Source organism: Neoarius graeffei, chromosome 11 (assembly GCF_027579695.1).
Source record: "Neoarius graeffei isolate fNeoGra1 chromosome 11, fNeoGra1.pri, whole genome shotgun sequence".
Classification (NCBI taxonomy): domain Eukaryota; kingdom Metazoa; phylum Chordata; class Actinopteri; order Siluriformes; family Ariidae; genus Neoarius; species Neoarius graeffei.
In genome coordinates, this window is record NC_083579.1 from 39,459,741 (window position 1) to 39,474,837 (window position 15,097).

The 15,097-nt window shown below is 42.4% G+C and overlaps 1 protein-coding gene across 2 annotated transcripts in view; it reads left to right on the top strand.

Moving 5' to 3' along the window:
* Positions 1-226: 226 nt before the first annotated feature.
* Positions 227-15,097, top strand: part of LOC132894272 (ribosome quality control complex subunit NEMF-like) — a 63,605-nt gene continuing 48,734 nt past the window's right edge. Inside the window, exons 1-11 of one of the 2 annotated variants that reach the window (XM_060933888.1) lie at positions 227-370; positions 769-837; positions 1,462-1,564; positions 1,669-1,794; positions 4,271-4,419; positions 12,361-12,428; positions 12,523-12,612; positions 14,155-14,228; positions 14,325-14,395; positions 14,484-14,559; positions 14,638-14,778. In XM_060933888.1, coding sequence (XP_060789871.1) covers positions 312-370; positions 769-837; positions 1,462-1,564; positions 1,669-1,794; positions 4,271-4,419; positions 12,361-12,428; positions 12,523-12,612; positions 14,155-14,228; positions 14,325-14,395; positions 14,484-14,559; positions 14,638-14,778 — 1,026 coding nt within the window. In that variant the 5' untranslated portion in view covers positions 227-311. Of the gene's footprint in view, positions 371-411; positions 657-768; positions 838-1,461; positions 1,565-1,668; positions 1,795-4,270; positions 4,420-12,360; positions 12,429-12,522; positions 12,613-14,154; positions 14,229-14,324; positions 14,396-14,483; positions 14,560-14,637; positions 14,779-15,097 lie in introns of those variants that run through there. The other variant, XM_060933889.1, reaches the window with a different exon arrangement.

Here is a 15,097-nt window from a genome sequence, read left to right on the forward strand (position 1 = left end):
TTCGAATAAAATACCTGAAACCTAAGCAATAAAAATAACAGCCGAGAATAAGCTATGTCCTCTTTCATACACGGGATATTAATTGTCCGGTTTTAATATGGCTCTCTCTTTCTCTCAGTATTTATGAATGATCACCTTCTCCAGACATCTCCAACAGACTTCGCTTTTTTCCCCCCCTCCGAACACATGCGCTGGGAAAACATTCAGGCTTCCGTAGAATATTGCGCATGCGCAGTCCTGGTTGATGCTATGCTATGTTGTGGTGCTGAGTGTAGTGAAAGTTGTAATTTGTTGTGCACTTCGATGACACGATGAAAGGCAGATTCAGTACAGTGGACATTAGAGCAGTGATTGCCGAGCTCAATGCCAAGTAAGGAGTAAAATACACCCAATATTCAGCTAGCTAGGTGCTAGCACGGGTACTGCTAAGTGAACCAATAGGGCATGGTTGGTTACTTCCACATCGAAAATCAAATGATCCCTCTAAAACTCTGCAGATTAGTAACCTGTAGAAGTAGCAGTAAAAAAGAAAAGCTGTATTAGGTTTCGTTTCATCTTGTGTAAATTAAGAAGAGTCCTAGCAGAGAGTATGTATGTATGTATGTATGTATGTGTCACACAGGAATACCAAATTGATCATGTGGTTCTCTAATCAGGTCTGTCATAGTGGTTTCTACACCTTGTACAGGGTGATATTAGGGCTAATAAACACCCTTGGTCACTATTTTTCTTGCTTTTTGCTAAACTGTCTCTTTCATGTTACTGCAGCTATGTGGGGATGCGAGTGTATAATGTCTACGACATTGACAACAAGACCTACCTCATTCGCCTACAGAAGTAAGGGACAACAATGTTAAAACACTTCTCATGACTATATTGTTTCATGACTCAACCTAACGAAATGTGTATGAATTAAGTGCACGTTATAATGTACGTTTACAGCTGTGTTAGAGATTAACCATGTAACGCGTGTCCACAGGAATATGAACACGACTGAGAACTGCAGAGATTCTCATCTCATCTCATTATCTGTAGCCGCTTTATCCTGTTCTACAGGGTCGCAGGCAAGCTGGAGCCTATCCCAGCTGACTACGGGTGAAAGGCGGGGTACACCCTGGACAAGTCGCCAGGTCATCACAGGGCTGACACATAGACACAGACAACCATTCACACTCACATTCACACCTACGGTCAATTTAGAGTCACCAGTTAACCTAACCTGCATGTCTTTGGACTGTGGGGGAAACCGGAGCACCCGGAGGAAACCCACGCGGACACGGGGAGAACATGCAAACTCCGCACAGAAAGGCCCTCGCCGGCCACGGGGCTCGAACCCGGACCTTCTTGCTGTGAGGCGACAGCGCTAACCACTACACCACCGTGCCACCCAACTGCAGAGATTATTGTGGCATTTTGTTTTCCTTGATATGATGATATATAATTCTTTTTTTTCCTCCCCAGGCCGGAGAGCAAAGCCGTCTTGTTGATCGAATCTGGCATACGGATTCACTCCACAGACTTTGAGTGGCCCAAAAATATCATGCCGTCTGGTTTCGCTATGAAAGTATGTTGCATCCTGGTCTGTTTGAGTCTCTTTGACTCACTTCAGTTAGTAATTTCATGTGTTATGTTTGCTGAATGTTTATTTTCTTCACAATGTTGCTTAAGTGCAGAAAACACCTGAAGTCCAGGAGACTGGTATATATAAAACAGCTAGGTGTGGACAGGATTGTGGACTTTCAGTTTGGCTCTGACGAGGCTGCGTACCACCTCATAGTTGAGTTGTATGACAGGGTAAGAGAATTTTGACATGACTTCCACAGATGGCATGATGACACTTTTTCTTTTACTGATATCAATACTGAAACTTTGAGCATCAGTTGATATTGGTTCCCAGTGCCTTTTTTTTTATTTTTTTAAGTTTTTTAACTGACACATATTTAAGTATGTATGAGTATTTAAAGTCTTCCTTAACTCTGACATTCCTGATATAATTGACCGACTTATCGGAAGTATTGAACCCCTGAGTGAAGTTGCTCTAAAGGTCCGCTGCTTTAATGTAAAATAACGTGTTGCTTAACTTTACTGAACTGTAAAAGTTATCTTGGTATAGATGGATAATTTATTGATCTTGTAAGGAGAAAAATGTTTTTTTTTCTTCCAGCTAACCACAGTACAGTAAACAAATAGAGTATTAGTATAAGTACGCAGGTGATTATCGAAAATCGTGTGCGCTGGTTGGTCGAGAAATCTGGACTATTTCTCGATAATCACCTCGAGCGACTCGGCAAAATGGCGGCCAATCGCTTTGTCACCGTAAGAATTAGAAATGATGAAAGAAAATGCTGTTCCTAAACGTATTAAAGATGCTACGAAGTTTGGTCTAAAACTATTTAAAGGTAAGGTGCAACTGTGATTTATTTGATCTCTTTCAAAACAAAGTATTTTATGTGACTCGGTGTAGATAAGTGACACAAGTCTACGCCCTGCCTTTATTACATTTGCATGCTGCTTTTGAAGTTTGAAACAAATTATTTTTTTATATGATTTAAAAAAAAATCACCTGTGTATTTATACTGAAACAATTATGCACCTCAGGCAAAGTGAATATCGGTGAACAATAACCTCGGCTTCATCTCAGTTATTATTCACCGATATTCACTTCGCCTTCGGTGAATAATTGTTTTATCAGTCGCAACCCAATAGGAATAAGTGTTAAATAGGCAAAATGTTGAAGACGGAATGAATATTATGGGTGAGTACCTCTTCAAAGTCTCATGTATCATCTCATTATCTGTAGCCGCTTTATCCTGTTCTACAGGGTCGCAGGCAAGCTGGAGCCTATCCCAGCTGACTATGGGCGAAAGGCGGGGTACACCCTGGACAAGTCGCCAGATCATCACAGGGCTGACACATAGACACAGACAACCATTCACACTCACATTCACACCTACAGTCAATTTAGAGTCACCAGTTAACCTAACCTGCATGTCTTTGGACTGTGGGGGAAACCGGAGCACCTGGAGGAAACCCACGCGGACACGGGGAGAACATGCAAGCTCCACACAGAAAGGCCCTCGCTGGCCACGGGGCTCGAACCCAGAACCTTCTTGCTGTGAGGTGACAGCGCTAACCACTACACCACCGTGCCACCCCTGTAGTGATAATGTTATTCAATATTGTATAAATAGATCAATTAGATTCAAAATTCAACATCTATATTAATCTAGCCAGGAATTCCTCCTAAGCGTTTTCTTTTTTAAAGCAGTATAAATTTTTTTCGACAAAACACTGACTTCAAAAGTATCAACACCTTTACTGTTAGTATTTTGCCATGACCACCCTGGCAGCATTCCTGTAATATCTAACAAAGTCGAGACACTTGTAGAAGGATCTCATTTCGCGCCTCCATGCAGAACATTATAAGTTCCTTTATATTCTTGGTCTGTGCATGTAGACTTTCCTCTTGAAATCCGACAACAGATTTTCATTCGAGCTCAAATGCCGAGGCTGGGCTGGTCATTGCAAATCACCAATGTTTTTTCTTTAACTATTTCTTTGTTGAAATGTGTCTCATTATCTTTTGGAAAGCTCTGTTGCTAAATCTTAACCCCCTGGCAGAGGCAACCAGGCTTTGGACTAAAATATCCTGGTATTTAGTAGAATTTCTGATCACATCACTCTTTACAAGAGTTCCTGAACCACCAGCCATACAACAGCCCCAAAGCCTCAGTACCACACCCTGATATTTAAAGGTGGGGTATCGGGAGCTTTTCCTTGAATGCAGTCCCCCTTTTGTCACCAGACATCATGGTGGTGTGCATGATCAGCAAAACAAGTTTAATTTTGATTTCAACTGATTACAACATTTTGCCGCATACAGTTCTGATGAAGTTTCTTAAAGTTTAGATGCTGTGTTTTGTGAGATCCTCTCAGGAAATTATTTTTATTGCAATGATTCCAAACAGCTTGTTATATAGGTGGCATTGAACGCTTTGATTTTGCCAGGGAAACAGGTCATGGTTCAAGGCAAGAGAGCTGCTGGACACTGAGAGCAAATGAAAAAAAATTACTGTTTCATGACACTTTATTTAAATGTATTTAAAATATTCCTTAGGAGTGTTAATAGCCTTGGCGCGCACACATTAATAAAAACTTTTTCAAGAAGGGTGATATTAATCTGGAGGGTACGATCTATTCTATCTGTCTAATCAAGCTGTGTGTTTACATAAAAAGGTTTTATTTAATTTTCTGTGGTTTGCATTTTCAGGGGAACATAGTCCTGACAGATCATGAGTACACCATCCTGAACCTGTTGCGCTTTCGTACCGCTGAGGCAGAGGATGTGAAAATTGCAGTGAGAGAAAGATATCCCATCGAGAATGCCAGGCCTCCTGAACCCCTTATCAGCCTGGAGAGGTGAGAGAACTCATTCCCTCTTAACTAAACACAGCTGGCAAGATTTTGAGATGACAAATAATTGCACCATTGTGTCAGAAATGGAATCGGAGTTTCTGCTGGACTCGGGGCTCGACATTAAAGGAACAGTCCACCGTATTTCCATAATGAAATATGCTCTTATCTGAATTGAGACGAGCTGCTCCGTACCTGTCCGAGCTTTGCGCGACCTCCCAGTCAGTCAGACGCAGTCAGACGCGCTGTCACTCCTGTTAGCAATGTAGCTAGGCTCAGTATGGCCAATGGTATTTTTGGGGGCTGTAGTTAGATGCGACCAAACTCTTCCGCGTTTTTCCTGTTTACATAGGTTTATATGACCAGTGATATGAAACAAGTTCAGTTACACAAATTGAAACGTAGCGATTTTCTATGCTATGGAAAGTCCGCACTATAATGACAGGCGTACTAACACCTTCTGCGCGCTTCGGCAGCGCATTGATATCTGAGCTCCGTATCAATGCGCTGCCGAAGCGCGCAGAAGGTGTTAGTACGCCTGTCATTATAGTGCGGACTTTCCATAGCATAGAAAATCGCTACGTTTCAATTTGTGTAACTGAACTTGTTTCATATCACTGGTCATATAAACCTATGTAAACAGGAAAAACGCGGAAGAGTTTGGTCGCATCTAACTACAGCCCCAAAAAATACCGTTGGCCATGCTGAGCCTAGCTACATTGCTAACAGGAGTGACAGCGCGTCTGACTGTGTCTGACTGACTGGGAGGTCGCGCAAAGCTCGGATAGGTACGGAGCAGCTCGTCACAATTCAGATAAGAGCATATTTCATTATGGAAATACGGTGGACTGCTCCTTTAACTTTTAACTCTTTACCCCTTAATGACGACATATGATGACCCCGTGTATATCCCGTAATGACGACATATGATGACCCCGTGTATATCCCATAATGATGACATATGATGCCTTGTCTAAAACCTTGTCTTTAGATTTTTTTCTTGTAAATATGTTCTCAGGGTGAACAGTATATGCATATACAAGGGTGGCTGTAGCAACTGCTTTAAGGGGTAAAGAGTTAAACCCACTTGCCCTGGGGGGCAAGGGGGGGGGGGTTAATTTCCACTTGCTCCCCCCAATATTATCACTTGCCCCCTATTTTGCGAGTACTACTTTTTTTTTTTTTTAGGAAAACCATAGAATAGTTGTGAATTGCAACATAAAATGAAGATCACACATTGTGCTGAAGTTTTGTTATTGATTAAGTTTATTATTAAGTTTGGTGATTGGTTACTTTTTACTTGTAACGGACAATAACAGTTTTATCCAAAATAGTTTTTCCCTGCCTTAGTTGATTTATTTTCATTTCACATACATGCAGCTGTTGTAAAGTTCAGTGTGTTTGTGTAGAACTCTCTCAGACTGTAGGTTCATTACTCGATAATGTAGAAATCATAAAATAGAAATCTATAACAGTTTGTATGAAGAAAATAGGGTGCCAAGACTTTTTGAACAGTACTGTGTTTGAGAATATTTATATATCGTTTTTTTGTTTTTTTGTTATATCATCCACTTCTAGGTTTAAAAAAAAAAACCCCGCACTGCGTCATGACAGACAGGATAATGTTTGAGTTTAAAATTATTGTTTGTAGGTTGTGGGTGTTTTATACAGACCTGGCAACCTGTAACTGAATCAGTGCAGCTGGTCTGTCATGAAGCAGCGCGGGGTTTTTTTTTTTTAATAAATAAACCTAGAGGTGGGTGATATAACAAAAAAAAGATATACAGTAAATCCTCTAATACTGGCCTGTATTCCATTACTGGCCGGGACTCTAATATTGGCCGGTCTCGCTGTCGGAGGAGGTAAATAATGGCCGGACTCTAATACAGGCCGGGGCTATAACCAACGATGTTTCTGAGATCATAGTGGCCTCGCTCCGATCTGAAAGACAATTGTGATCAGTGGCGCCGCCAGGCGTATGGCCGTACGCACTAGGCGTACCTTGGGGAGAGAGATATTTTTTTTAATTATAATTGTTACCTGAATGCTTTGGCAATGCAACATAATTTGAGAAAGAGAGAGAGAGAGAGAGAGAGAGAGACGTGTGTGTGCCGGCGCATTTGTGTGCTTCAGGAGTGGGCGGGGTGTGCGTGACCAAGAAAGCTCATTGGTCAATGCAGATATACTTTTCTTGCACCACTGAGATTCTCTCCAGTTTTGAGAAACGGAGACAGACAATCGTCAGTAGTCAGAGCTTGTGCGAGAATTTATTGAGAAGCGAGTCAAAAATGAGTAAACGAACCCTGAAACAAACGAGCTTGTTTCAGACTTTTACGAAAAAGTCCAAAAGCAGTGATCCAGGGGTGTCATGTGCTTGCCAGTCCTCTCCAGTATCAGCTAGTAACACGGCACCGGCAGCTTCCACTCCTCCGCAACCGAGCAGCAGTACGCTGCAGCTGGATGCGAGCTCAGTTCCTTTGAGGGAATTGCCTTCATCTACCTCTGAGTTTGAAACTAGCCATACATCCAGTGAATTTCATATAAGAACACCTACATCTCCCCATGTCCCTTACGATCAGAAGTAGATGGTTGCTCCACCTTGCTGACAAATGAGCCATCAGATAGCTTTACTAATGAGCCACGAGTCAGCCCGCTATCACTGACATCACATTTATCACACATAGGGAAACTTCAACCAGATGCCTTAAAGGGGCGGTCACACAGCACTCCGCGTCTATATCACGTACAAAAAGATACAAAAATCTGGTGGACGTGGTCGTAAGTGCTAATTTTTGGTCAATTTTGGCTTTGCCGTGCTTTGTACGGGGTATGGCCGTCGGCGGCTGTTTCACTGCTGCAGCACTGCCTAAGCACAGCTAACCAAGTCCAGCCACGCACCCAGATGTTCCGTACCACCCTCCTCCTCCTCCTTCTTCTCTCAGCAAGGATATGTTGAGCCTGTATCAGTTGGTTCTGTTGGTGCTGGAGCATTAAGATGAGGACATCACAGCGTTGAGGGTTCATGTTCACCCCTTGACATCTAGACTGCAAGTGCCGAGGTCTCAGAAAATTACGGTATTTATCCCATCTCATCTCATTATCTGTAGCCGCTTTATCCTGTTCTACAGGGTCGCAGGCAAGCTGGAGCCTATCCCAGCTGACTACGGGCGAAAGGCGGGGTACACCCTGGACAAGTCGCCAGGTCATCACAGGGCTGACACATACACACAGACAACCATTCACACTCACATTCACACCTACGCTCAATTTAGAGTCACCAGTTAACCTAACCTGCATGTCTTTGGACTGTGGGGGAAACCGGAGCACCCGGAGGAAACCCACGCGGACACGGGGAGAACATGCAAACTCCACACAGAAAGGCCCTCGCCGGCCACGGGGCTCGAACCCAGGACCTTCTTGCTGTGAGGCGACAGCGCTAACCACTACACCACCGTGCCGCCCTACGGTATTTATACATGCCGCAAATCAGAAGTGATGCAGAAGTGATTAGACAGTGATCAATCGAATTTAGAACTTGCTTGAGACGTCGTTTAACGGGCTCAGACAGTGCTATGTACGCGGAAAAATCCATTTCTCAGTGATAAGCCGCTAAACACACGCTATATCCCGTGATACCAACGCGTAACACCCGTCCGATGACCGTGCTCTGCCCGTGATAGACCGCCAAACTTTCGCGTCTTACCACGTCTCCCCAAGTTTTAATAACGGCCGGGACACTGATTATCACGTGTTTTTCACGTGTGTTGCACGTCTTTACCACGTGTGCCGGCCGTGGTTGTCTGCGGTCTAAAGTTTTGAGCAGTCCAAAACTTTTTGCCGCGTCCGACGCCGTTCCGATTTTCCCCTGCGTCCTGTCACGTCTGTATATCAACTGTAACACGTCTTAACTTCGACATCAACACGAACAACATCGTCTGCTTCACGGGAGAGCACTTTTTGACGGGTTTTGGCCGTGATAAAGCCGTAAAGCGCTGTGTGACCGGGCCTTAAAATGTACACCGGACTCTGTAAAGCTCAATGTCCTACAGAACCGCTTCAAACCAGACAGAGGTTGGGTGGCTCCTTCTACTCTGATTTTCGGTAAACTCAGAAAAATACCCGAGGAGTTTTTCAGCGAGTCTATGTACCCCACGTTGCGCTACAGTGTGTGTCAGAGTCGTGCGTGCGGTAGTGCTGAGCAAGTTCACTAGATTCTAATCGAGGCTATAAAGAGTTTATTGTTTATTGTCGTGTGTCCCCGGCCTATATTAGAGGATTTACGGTAGTTCACATATGTTGTTCAAATATCAGCCTGTGTTCATGGAAGGCTAATAAATGAACCTATTTTATAGGTTCAAATAGACACAAAATCTCGTTTTTATTCATTCCACTGGTAGTCTGTTTTGCTCAAATAGAAATAGAGGCCTGCCTCTAATTCTGGCCTCCTTCCAATAATGGCCTGGACCAAGATGCACTTGAGTGAAATAAAGGCCCCGGCCTATATTAGAGGATTTACGGTATATAAATATTATGCATAGCATTGTATGCTGATACATACTGATAACAGAAACAAAGCTCCAGCTCTCTCTGCTCTTAATCTGTTCTTTCAGGATTTATAGCGCATGTCGCTCTTTGTTGATTTTTTTTTTATGCCCGAGTTGTTTGAAACCAGTCTGGGTTTTCTGTGTCGAATAAGGAAGCTGCTTCACCTTTAAGAAAATCAAACACTTTCATGAAGGAGCTAAAGGCCCGGTCCCACTGCACTTACGGATGCAAAGAGGATGTAAAACGTAAAAAAATCTTTGCCATCCATTGGAAAACGCTATGCATCTGTTGTGTACTCATTGCATACGTGCTTCATACGCTCTATCCATCGAGCATCCGTCCACTGTGATTTCATCCGCGCAAAAAGTTTTGAGCTGCACAAAACTTTTAGAACGGATGAACTTTCCGCCGTGTACGATGTAAATCCGCGACATATACGAGCAACAAACGTTCTATGTCCGTTATCATCCGTTAAACGTCTGCTGTATCCTCTCTGCATCCTCTGGGCATCCTCGCAACTCTCATCCGCTGCAGCTGAAAACGGAAAGAGGGAGGAAAGATAAGGTACATGAAACGTCTATTCGTCGTTAGTAGCACGGAAATAGAAAGGATGTAAGCGTATGCATCTCGTATATAAAGTATTCAAAACGGACAAAGCGTTTATATCTGGGATGTATCTCGTATATTTAGGATGTCTGGAGTATGTCTAGAGTATGTAGAAGGACACCTAGCGCAGTGAACGGTCTGCATCCGATATACATCCGCTTAACATCCCCTTTGTTTCCGTTAGGCGTACGTGATGCATCCCCTTCATCCGCTATGCATCCGCTCTTTCTGCTATGCGTCCGCTTCTCAGTTATCACCGGTAACCCCTTCGGAGCTGTCATCCACTTCCATCCGCTTTCATCCGCTAGGCTTCCTATGAACATGCGTTTAACATCCCCGCTATATACTACCCACGACCGTTCTTTTCCGTTCTGTTTTCGCAAATTTTCGCCAATTTTGTCCATTTCTGGAGCGGATGAAAACGGATAGAGCCACCCCCGAAATTTTGCTCGTCCACTGTGTCCTTTTTGCATACGTTTTGTGTCCATCGGCCAGTGGGACCGGGCCTTAACTCGAATGCAAGCAGAAAAAAAAATAAAACGAGATTCTTAAGCAAACTCTTCCATCCTCACTTCCGACTTTCTGTTTTTGTAAAATACATTTTAAATACAATTGTGAATTTCTCTGGAGTTTTCAGGCTGAGCTCCTCTCCTCGTATTCTTTAACCACTCATTTCCTCGTTGTTCTTGAGGCATTTGCTTCTATTTGTTTGCATTTTTCTTGATAGCAGGGAGATGGTAATGCCTTTTATCTATTTCTCTGTTTGAACAAGCAAAAACAGCACAAAAATGAACCATATTGAAGACAGATTAAGCCTTGCTTGCATGAAAGACGGTGTCTGTCTGACCCCAGCTGTAATTATCACGTGATGCGTGACGTCATGCACAAGGGGTCTATAAACAGTATGCGTATCATACTACAACAGTGGGGGTATATAAAATAACTTGCAAAGTAGTAAATGAAACCGAGACTAAGAAAACAGCCAAGACATAATGGCGGATATGTAGTGAGGGACGCTTTTAGGAATTGAAATAAAAGATCAGAAAGCCTCATTTTTGTGGTTCTAGTTCGTAATATACGCTCATTCCAACTTGCCTGGTCGGCCATGTCAGGGACATAGCCCACTTGCCTGAATGCGTGTTTCACTTGCCCCGGGCAGTCGGGCAGTGCTTAATGTTGAGCCCTGGGACTGCTTCACTCTAAGCTCAGTGATTGCTCAGTTGCTAAGCTGTTTTCATTATATTGCAAATGATTGAAAGTTAAGTGCTGTGCAGAGTGTATTGAGAGGGGACCCCATTAACGCTACAGTTGTGGCCAAAAGTTTTGAGGCTGACACAAATTTTGGTTTTCACAAAGTTTGCTGCTTCAGTGTTTTTAGATCTTTTTGTCAGATGTTTCTGTGGTATACTGAAGTACAGTTGTAAGCATTTCATAAGTTTCAAAGGCGTTTATTGACACATACGTCAAGTTTATGCAAAGAGTCAATATTTACAGTGTTGACACTTCTTTTTCAAGACTCCTGCAATTCGCCTTGGCATGCTGGAGATCAGCTTCTGGGCCAAATCCTGACTGATGGCAACCCATTCTTGCATAATCAGTGCTTGGAGTTTATCACAATTTCTGGGTTTTTGTTTTCCCACCCGCTTTTTGAGGATTGACCACAGGTTCTCCATGGGATTAAGATCTGGGAACCTCCTGGCCATGGACCCAAAATTTCAATATTTTGTTCCCTGAGCCACTTAGTTATCACTTTTGCCTTGTGACATGGTGCTCCATCATGCTGGAGAAAGCATTGTTCATCACCAAATTGCTCCTGGATCGTTGGGAGAAGTTGCTCTTGGAGGATGTTTTGATACCATTCTTTATTCATGGCGGTGTTCTTAGGCAAAATCGTGAGTGAGCCCAGTCCCTTGGATGAGAAGCAACCCTACACATAAATAATCTCAGGATGCTTTACTGTTGGCATGACACAGGACTCATGGTAGCGCTCACCTTTTCTTCTCCGGACAATCATTTTTCCAGATGTCCCAAACAGTCTGAAGGGGGCTTCATCAGAGAAAATACCTTTACCCCAGTCCTCTGCAGTCCAATGCCTGTAGTTCCTGCAGAATGTCAGTCTGTCCTTGATGTTTTTCTTGGAGATAAGTGGCTTCTTTGCTGCCTTTCTTGACACCAGGCCATCCTCCAAAAGTCTTCGTCTCACTGTGCGTACAGATGCACTCACACCTGCCTGCTGCCGTTCCTGAGCAAGCTGTGCACTGGCAGTGACCCGATCCCAGAGCTGAATCCTCTTTAGGAGACGGTCTTGGCACTTGCTGGACTTTCTTGGGCTCACTGAAGCCTTCTTCACAGCAATTGAACCTCTCTCCTTGAAGTTCTTGATGATCTGATAAATGGTTGATTTACATATGCAAGAATGTGTCGCCATTAGTTAGGATTTGGCCCAGAAGCTGATATCCAGCATGTCTAAAAGCTAGCAAGGTTTTAGACATACTGTCTGCATTTATTTCTGCGTTTGTTAAATTGTCTCCTTCCTCATCAAGTAAAGGTTAGAAATGAGCCTAAAAGACTTCCACATCTTTGTTGCTTTTTGCTGTTGATAAGTTTTCTTAACACAGATATGTCGGAGTGTGTAATTAGTAGGATACCTCCATTATGGTCTTTTTTTGCCGTTTATGGCTATTTTCCAGAACTCGGCCAAAACAAAAACAACATTTGAAGGGTTTTCCCAGAAGACCATACATTCACAGGTTCAGCTTTTGTGTAATGTTATTATTTTGTATTTGTTTTTTGCAGGCTTAAAGATATTTTATCCAAAGCCCAGCGTGATGAGCAAATAAAACGGATTCTAAATCCCCACCTTCGTAAGTGTTACTGTTGTGCACAATATTATCTACATAGTTTCTTTGAACACTGAGCTTTAACTTTTTTAGGGTTTCGTTTACTTTATTCCCACAGCATATGGAGGCGCTCTGATTGAACACTGCCTTATAGAAGTTGGTTTTCCTGGATTTTTAAAAATGGACCATCAGTTTAACATGACGGAAGGTTTGTTGAACTGTTGTTGTAATATTTAACAGGTATTCCACGGAATCGAGTCGTACATGAGCTGATAGCTGATGAGGTACCTAGCGCCCAGTTGGCGATAAGCCATGTATGACGAGATTGAGTGGAATAACTGTTTTATTCTGTCCATATTCACTGGATTTTGAGAAACGGGGCATTTTTATTATTTGCAAATTTGATCAATAAAAAGTTTATACAAAACATTTGACAATCATTTCCACTTAGAATGTAAACAAACCAGCGAAATTACATTAGCAATTTGTGAAAAATGCGATAATAATTCTTGAAAAATAAAAAAGATAATTTTATTCCATCTTTTGTTGCTTTTTTTTTGTATTTTTGGGGTTTTGTTCTCGAGTAGAGTTTTTATTTTATCCTCGGTTGGTTCAGCAACACGCTACGCCATTTTGTTGTTGTTCTTTAGGGTTTTTTAATCCCCCACTGGCCAAAAGGCCCGAAGGGGGATTATGTCGTGGCAATTTCTGTCCATCTGTCTGTCCCAGTAAGGGTGCTCACCTTCTGAAATCAACTCCTCTCACAATTTTTGGAGGAATTTCACGAAACTTGGCAGGATTCTTTGTTATATGTCGGTAATACGCATATTGCAATTTCGTTCAATTCAGTCACATTTTACCAGAGTTACAGCCCTTGATTAACAAAATTATACTTTGACAATTTCATGAATGTGTTTTCCTTCTGAAATCAACTCCTATCACAATTTGTGGAGGAATTTCACCAAACTTGGCAAAAGGCCTTGTTATATGACAGTTATACACACATTGAAATTTTGTTTAATTTGGGCAGATTTTAACAGATTTATGCCCTCGATTATTAACAAACTTGTACTTTGGCAATTTCATCAAGGTGTGCTTGCTTTCTGAAATCAACTTCCCTCACAATTTTTATTTTCCCCTGCTGGCTGAAAGGGCCGAAGGGGGATTATGTCGTGGCGATGTCCGTCCGTCCGTCCCAGGAAGGGTGCTCACCTTCTGAAATCAACTCCTCTCACAATTTTTGAAGGAATTTCACGAAACTTGACAGGATTCTTTGTTATATGTCGGTAATACGCGTATTGCAGTTTCGTTCAATTCAGTCGCATTTTACCAGAGTTTTGGCCTAGTTGCCAACGGGGGATATTGTGCTCTCAGAGCATGCTTGTTTTTTTTTTTTGTGGTTGGCAAACCAACTTAAAGGTGCATTACCGTCACCGACTGGGCCGGAGTGTGGAACAGGAGATTTTGGGGGGTGGGGGTGGAAATGACTATATTATTTTAGCTATTTCTGTTTCTTTTAAATACTTGATAAGAAAGCCGCTGTTTTGTTTTCCTCTACTCACAGTATATGAGCTGATGTCCTAGTAGTAGAGTAGCTAATCGCAGCACGCAATTGCTCATATCCAGTGAATGTAGCTAGAATAATTTAGGATATCCATAAATGAAAGCAAGTTACTGTCTATACAGTACTTACCTTGCTTCATAGACATTTAAGGAGTTAAAAATGGTGTTAAATTGTATTGTCCTACAGCTGGGCCAAAACTTCTGGAGGCTTTGCAGATGGCAGAGAGCTATATGGAGAAAGCAGCAAAGTTTAGCGGAAAGGTTGGAATTAATATTTAATTTGGATTTGACTTTGAATGTGAAATTATTAACATTTTATAAGAGTGTTTTGTGGTTGTTTTTTTTCCTCCGTCAAAGGGTTACATTATTCAGAAAACTGAAAAAAAGCCAAGCATGACTCCAGACAAACCACATGAAGAGTTGCTCACGTAAGATCATTACATCATAGATATATTCATTCTTTAGTTTAAAGTACAGGCTTTCTGAAGAATCATGGCCCTGTCTTCGCTTTGATAGGTACGAAGAATTTCACCCATTTTTCTTTTCCCAACACTCAAAGAGCTCATACCTTGAGTTTGAGTCTTTTGATAAGGTTTGTGGTTGATTTTGATTTTAATTATGTTACTATGAGCTTTTTTTTTTTTCTTCATCGTACCTTTTTTCCTCTCAGGCTATCGATGAGTTTTTCTCCAAGATGGAGAGTCAAAAGATTGACATGAAAGCACTTCAGCAGGAGAAGCAAGCCCTGAAAAAGCTCGAGAATGTGAGAAAGGATCACGAACAACGGTTGGAGGCTCTACATCAGGCCCAGGTGGGGTATTCAAAGTGAATCATTGTTTTGTTATCGACTTTTACTTACTCACAGGATACTTCTTCCTCAAGACAGGTCAGTAACAAGACACTAGGCTACACAGCCATAGCCAGGACTCGAGGAAACTGAAATTGGCTGCATGCTCTATGTCCTGTCAATCAGAGCAACACTCATGGATGGAGCTCATGAATGAGGAAGGGGACAGTTAGCGCTTTACGGTTATGTTCGTCATTTGGCAGATGCCCTTATTCAGATCAACTTAAGCCTAGGTCACAACCGGACGTACGATTTTTTGGCCTTGTGATTTTTGGCGTTTCCC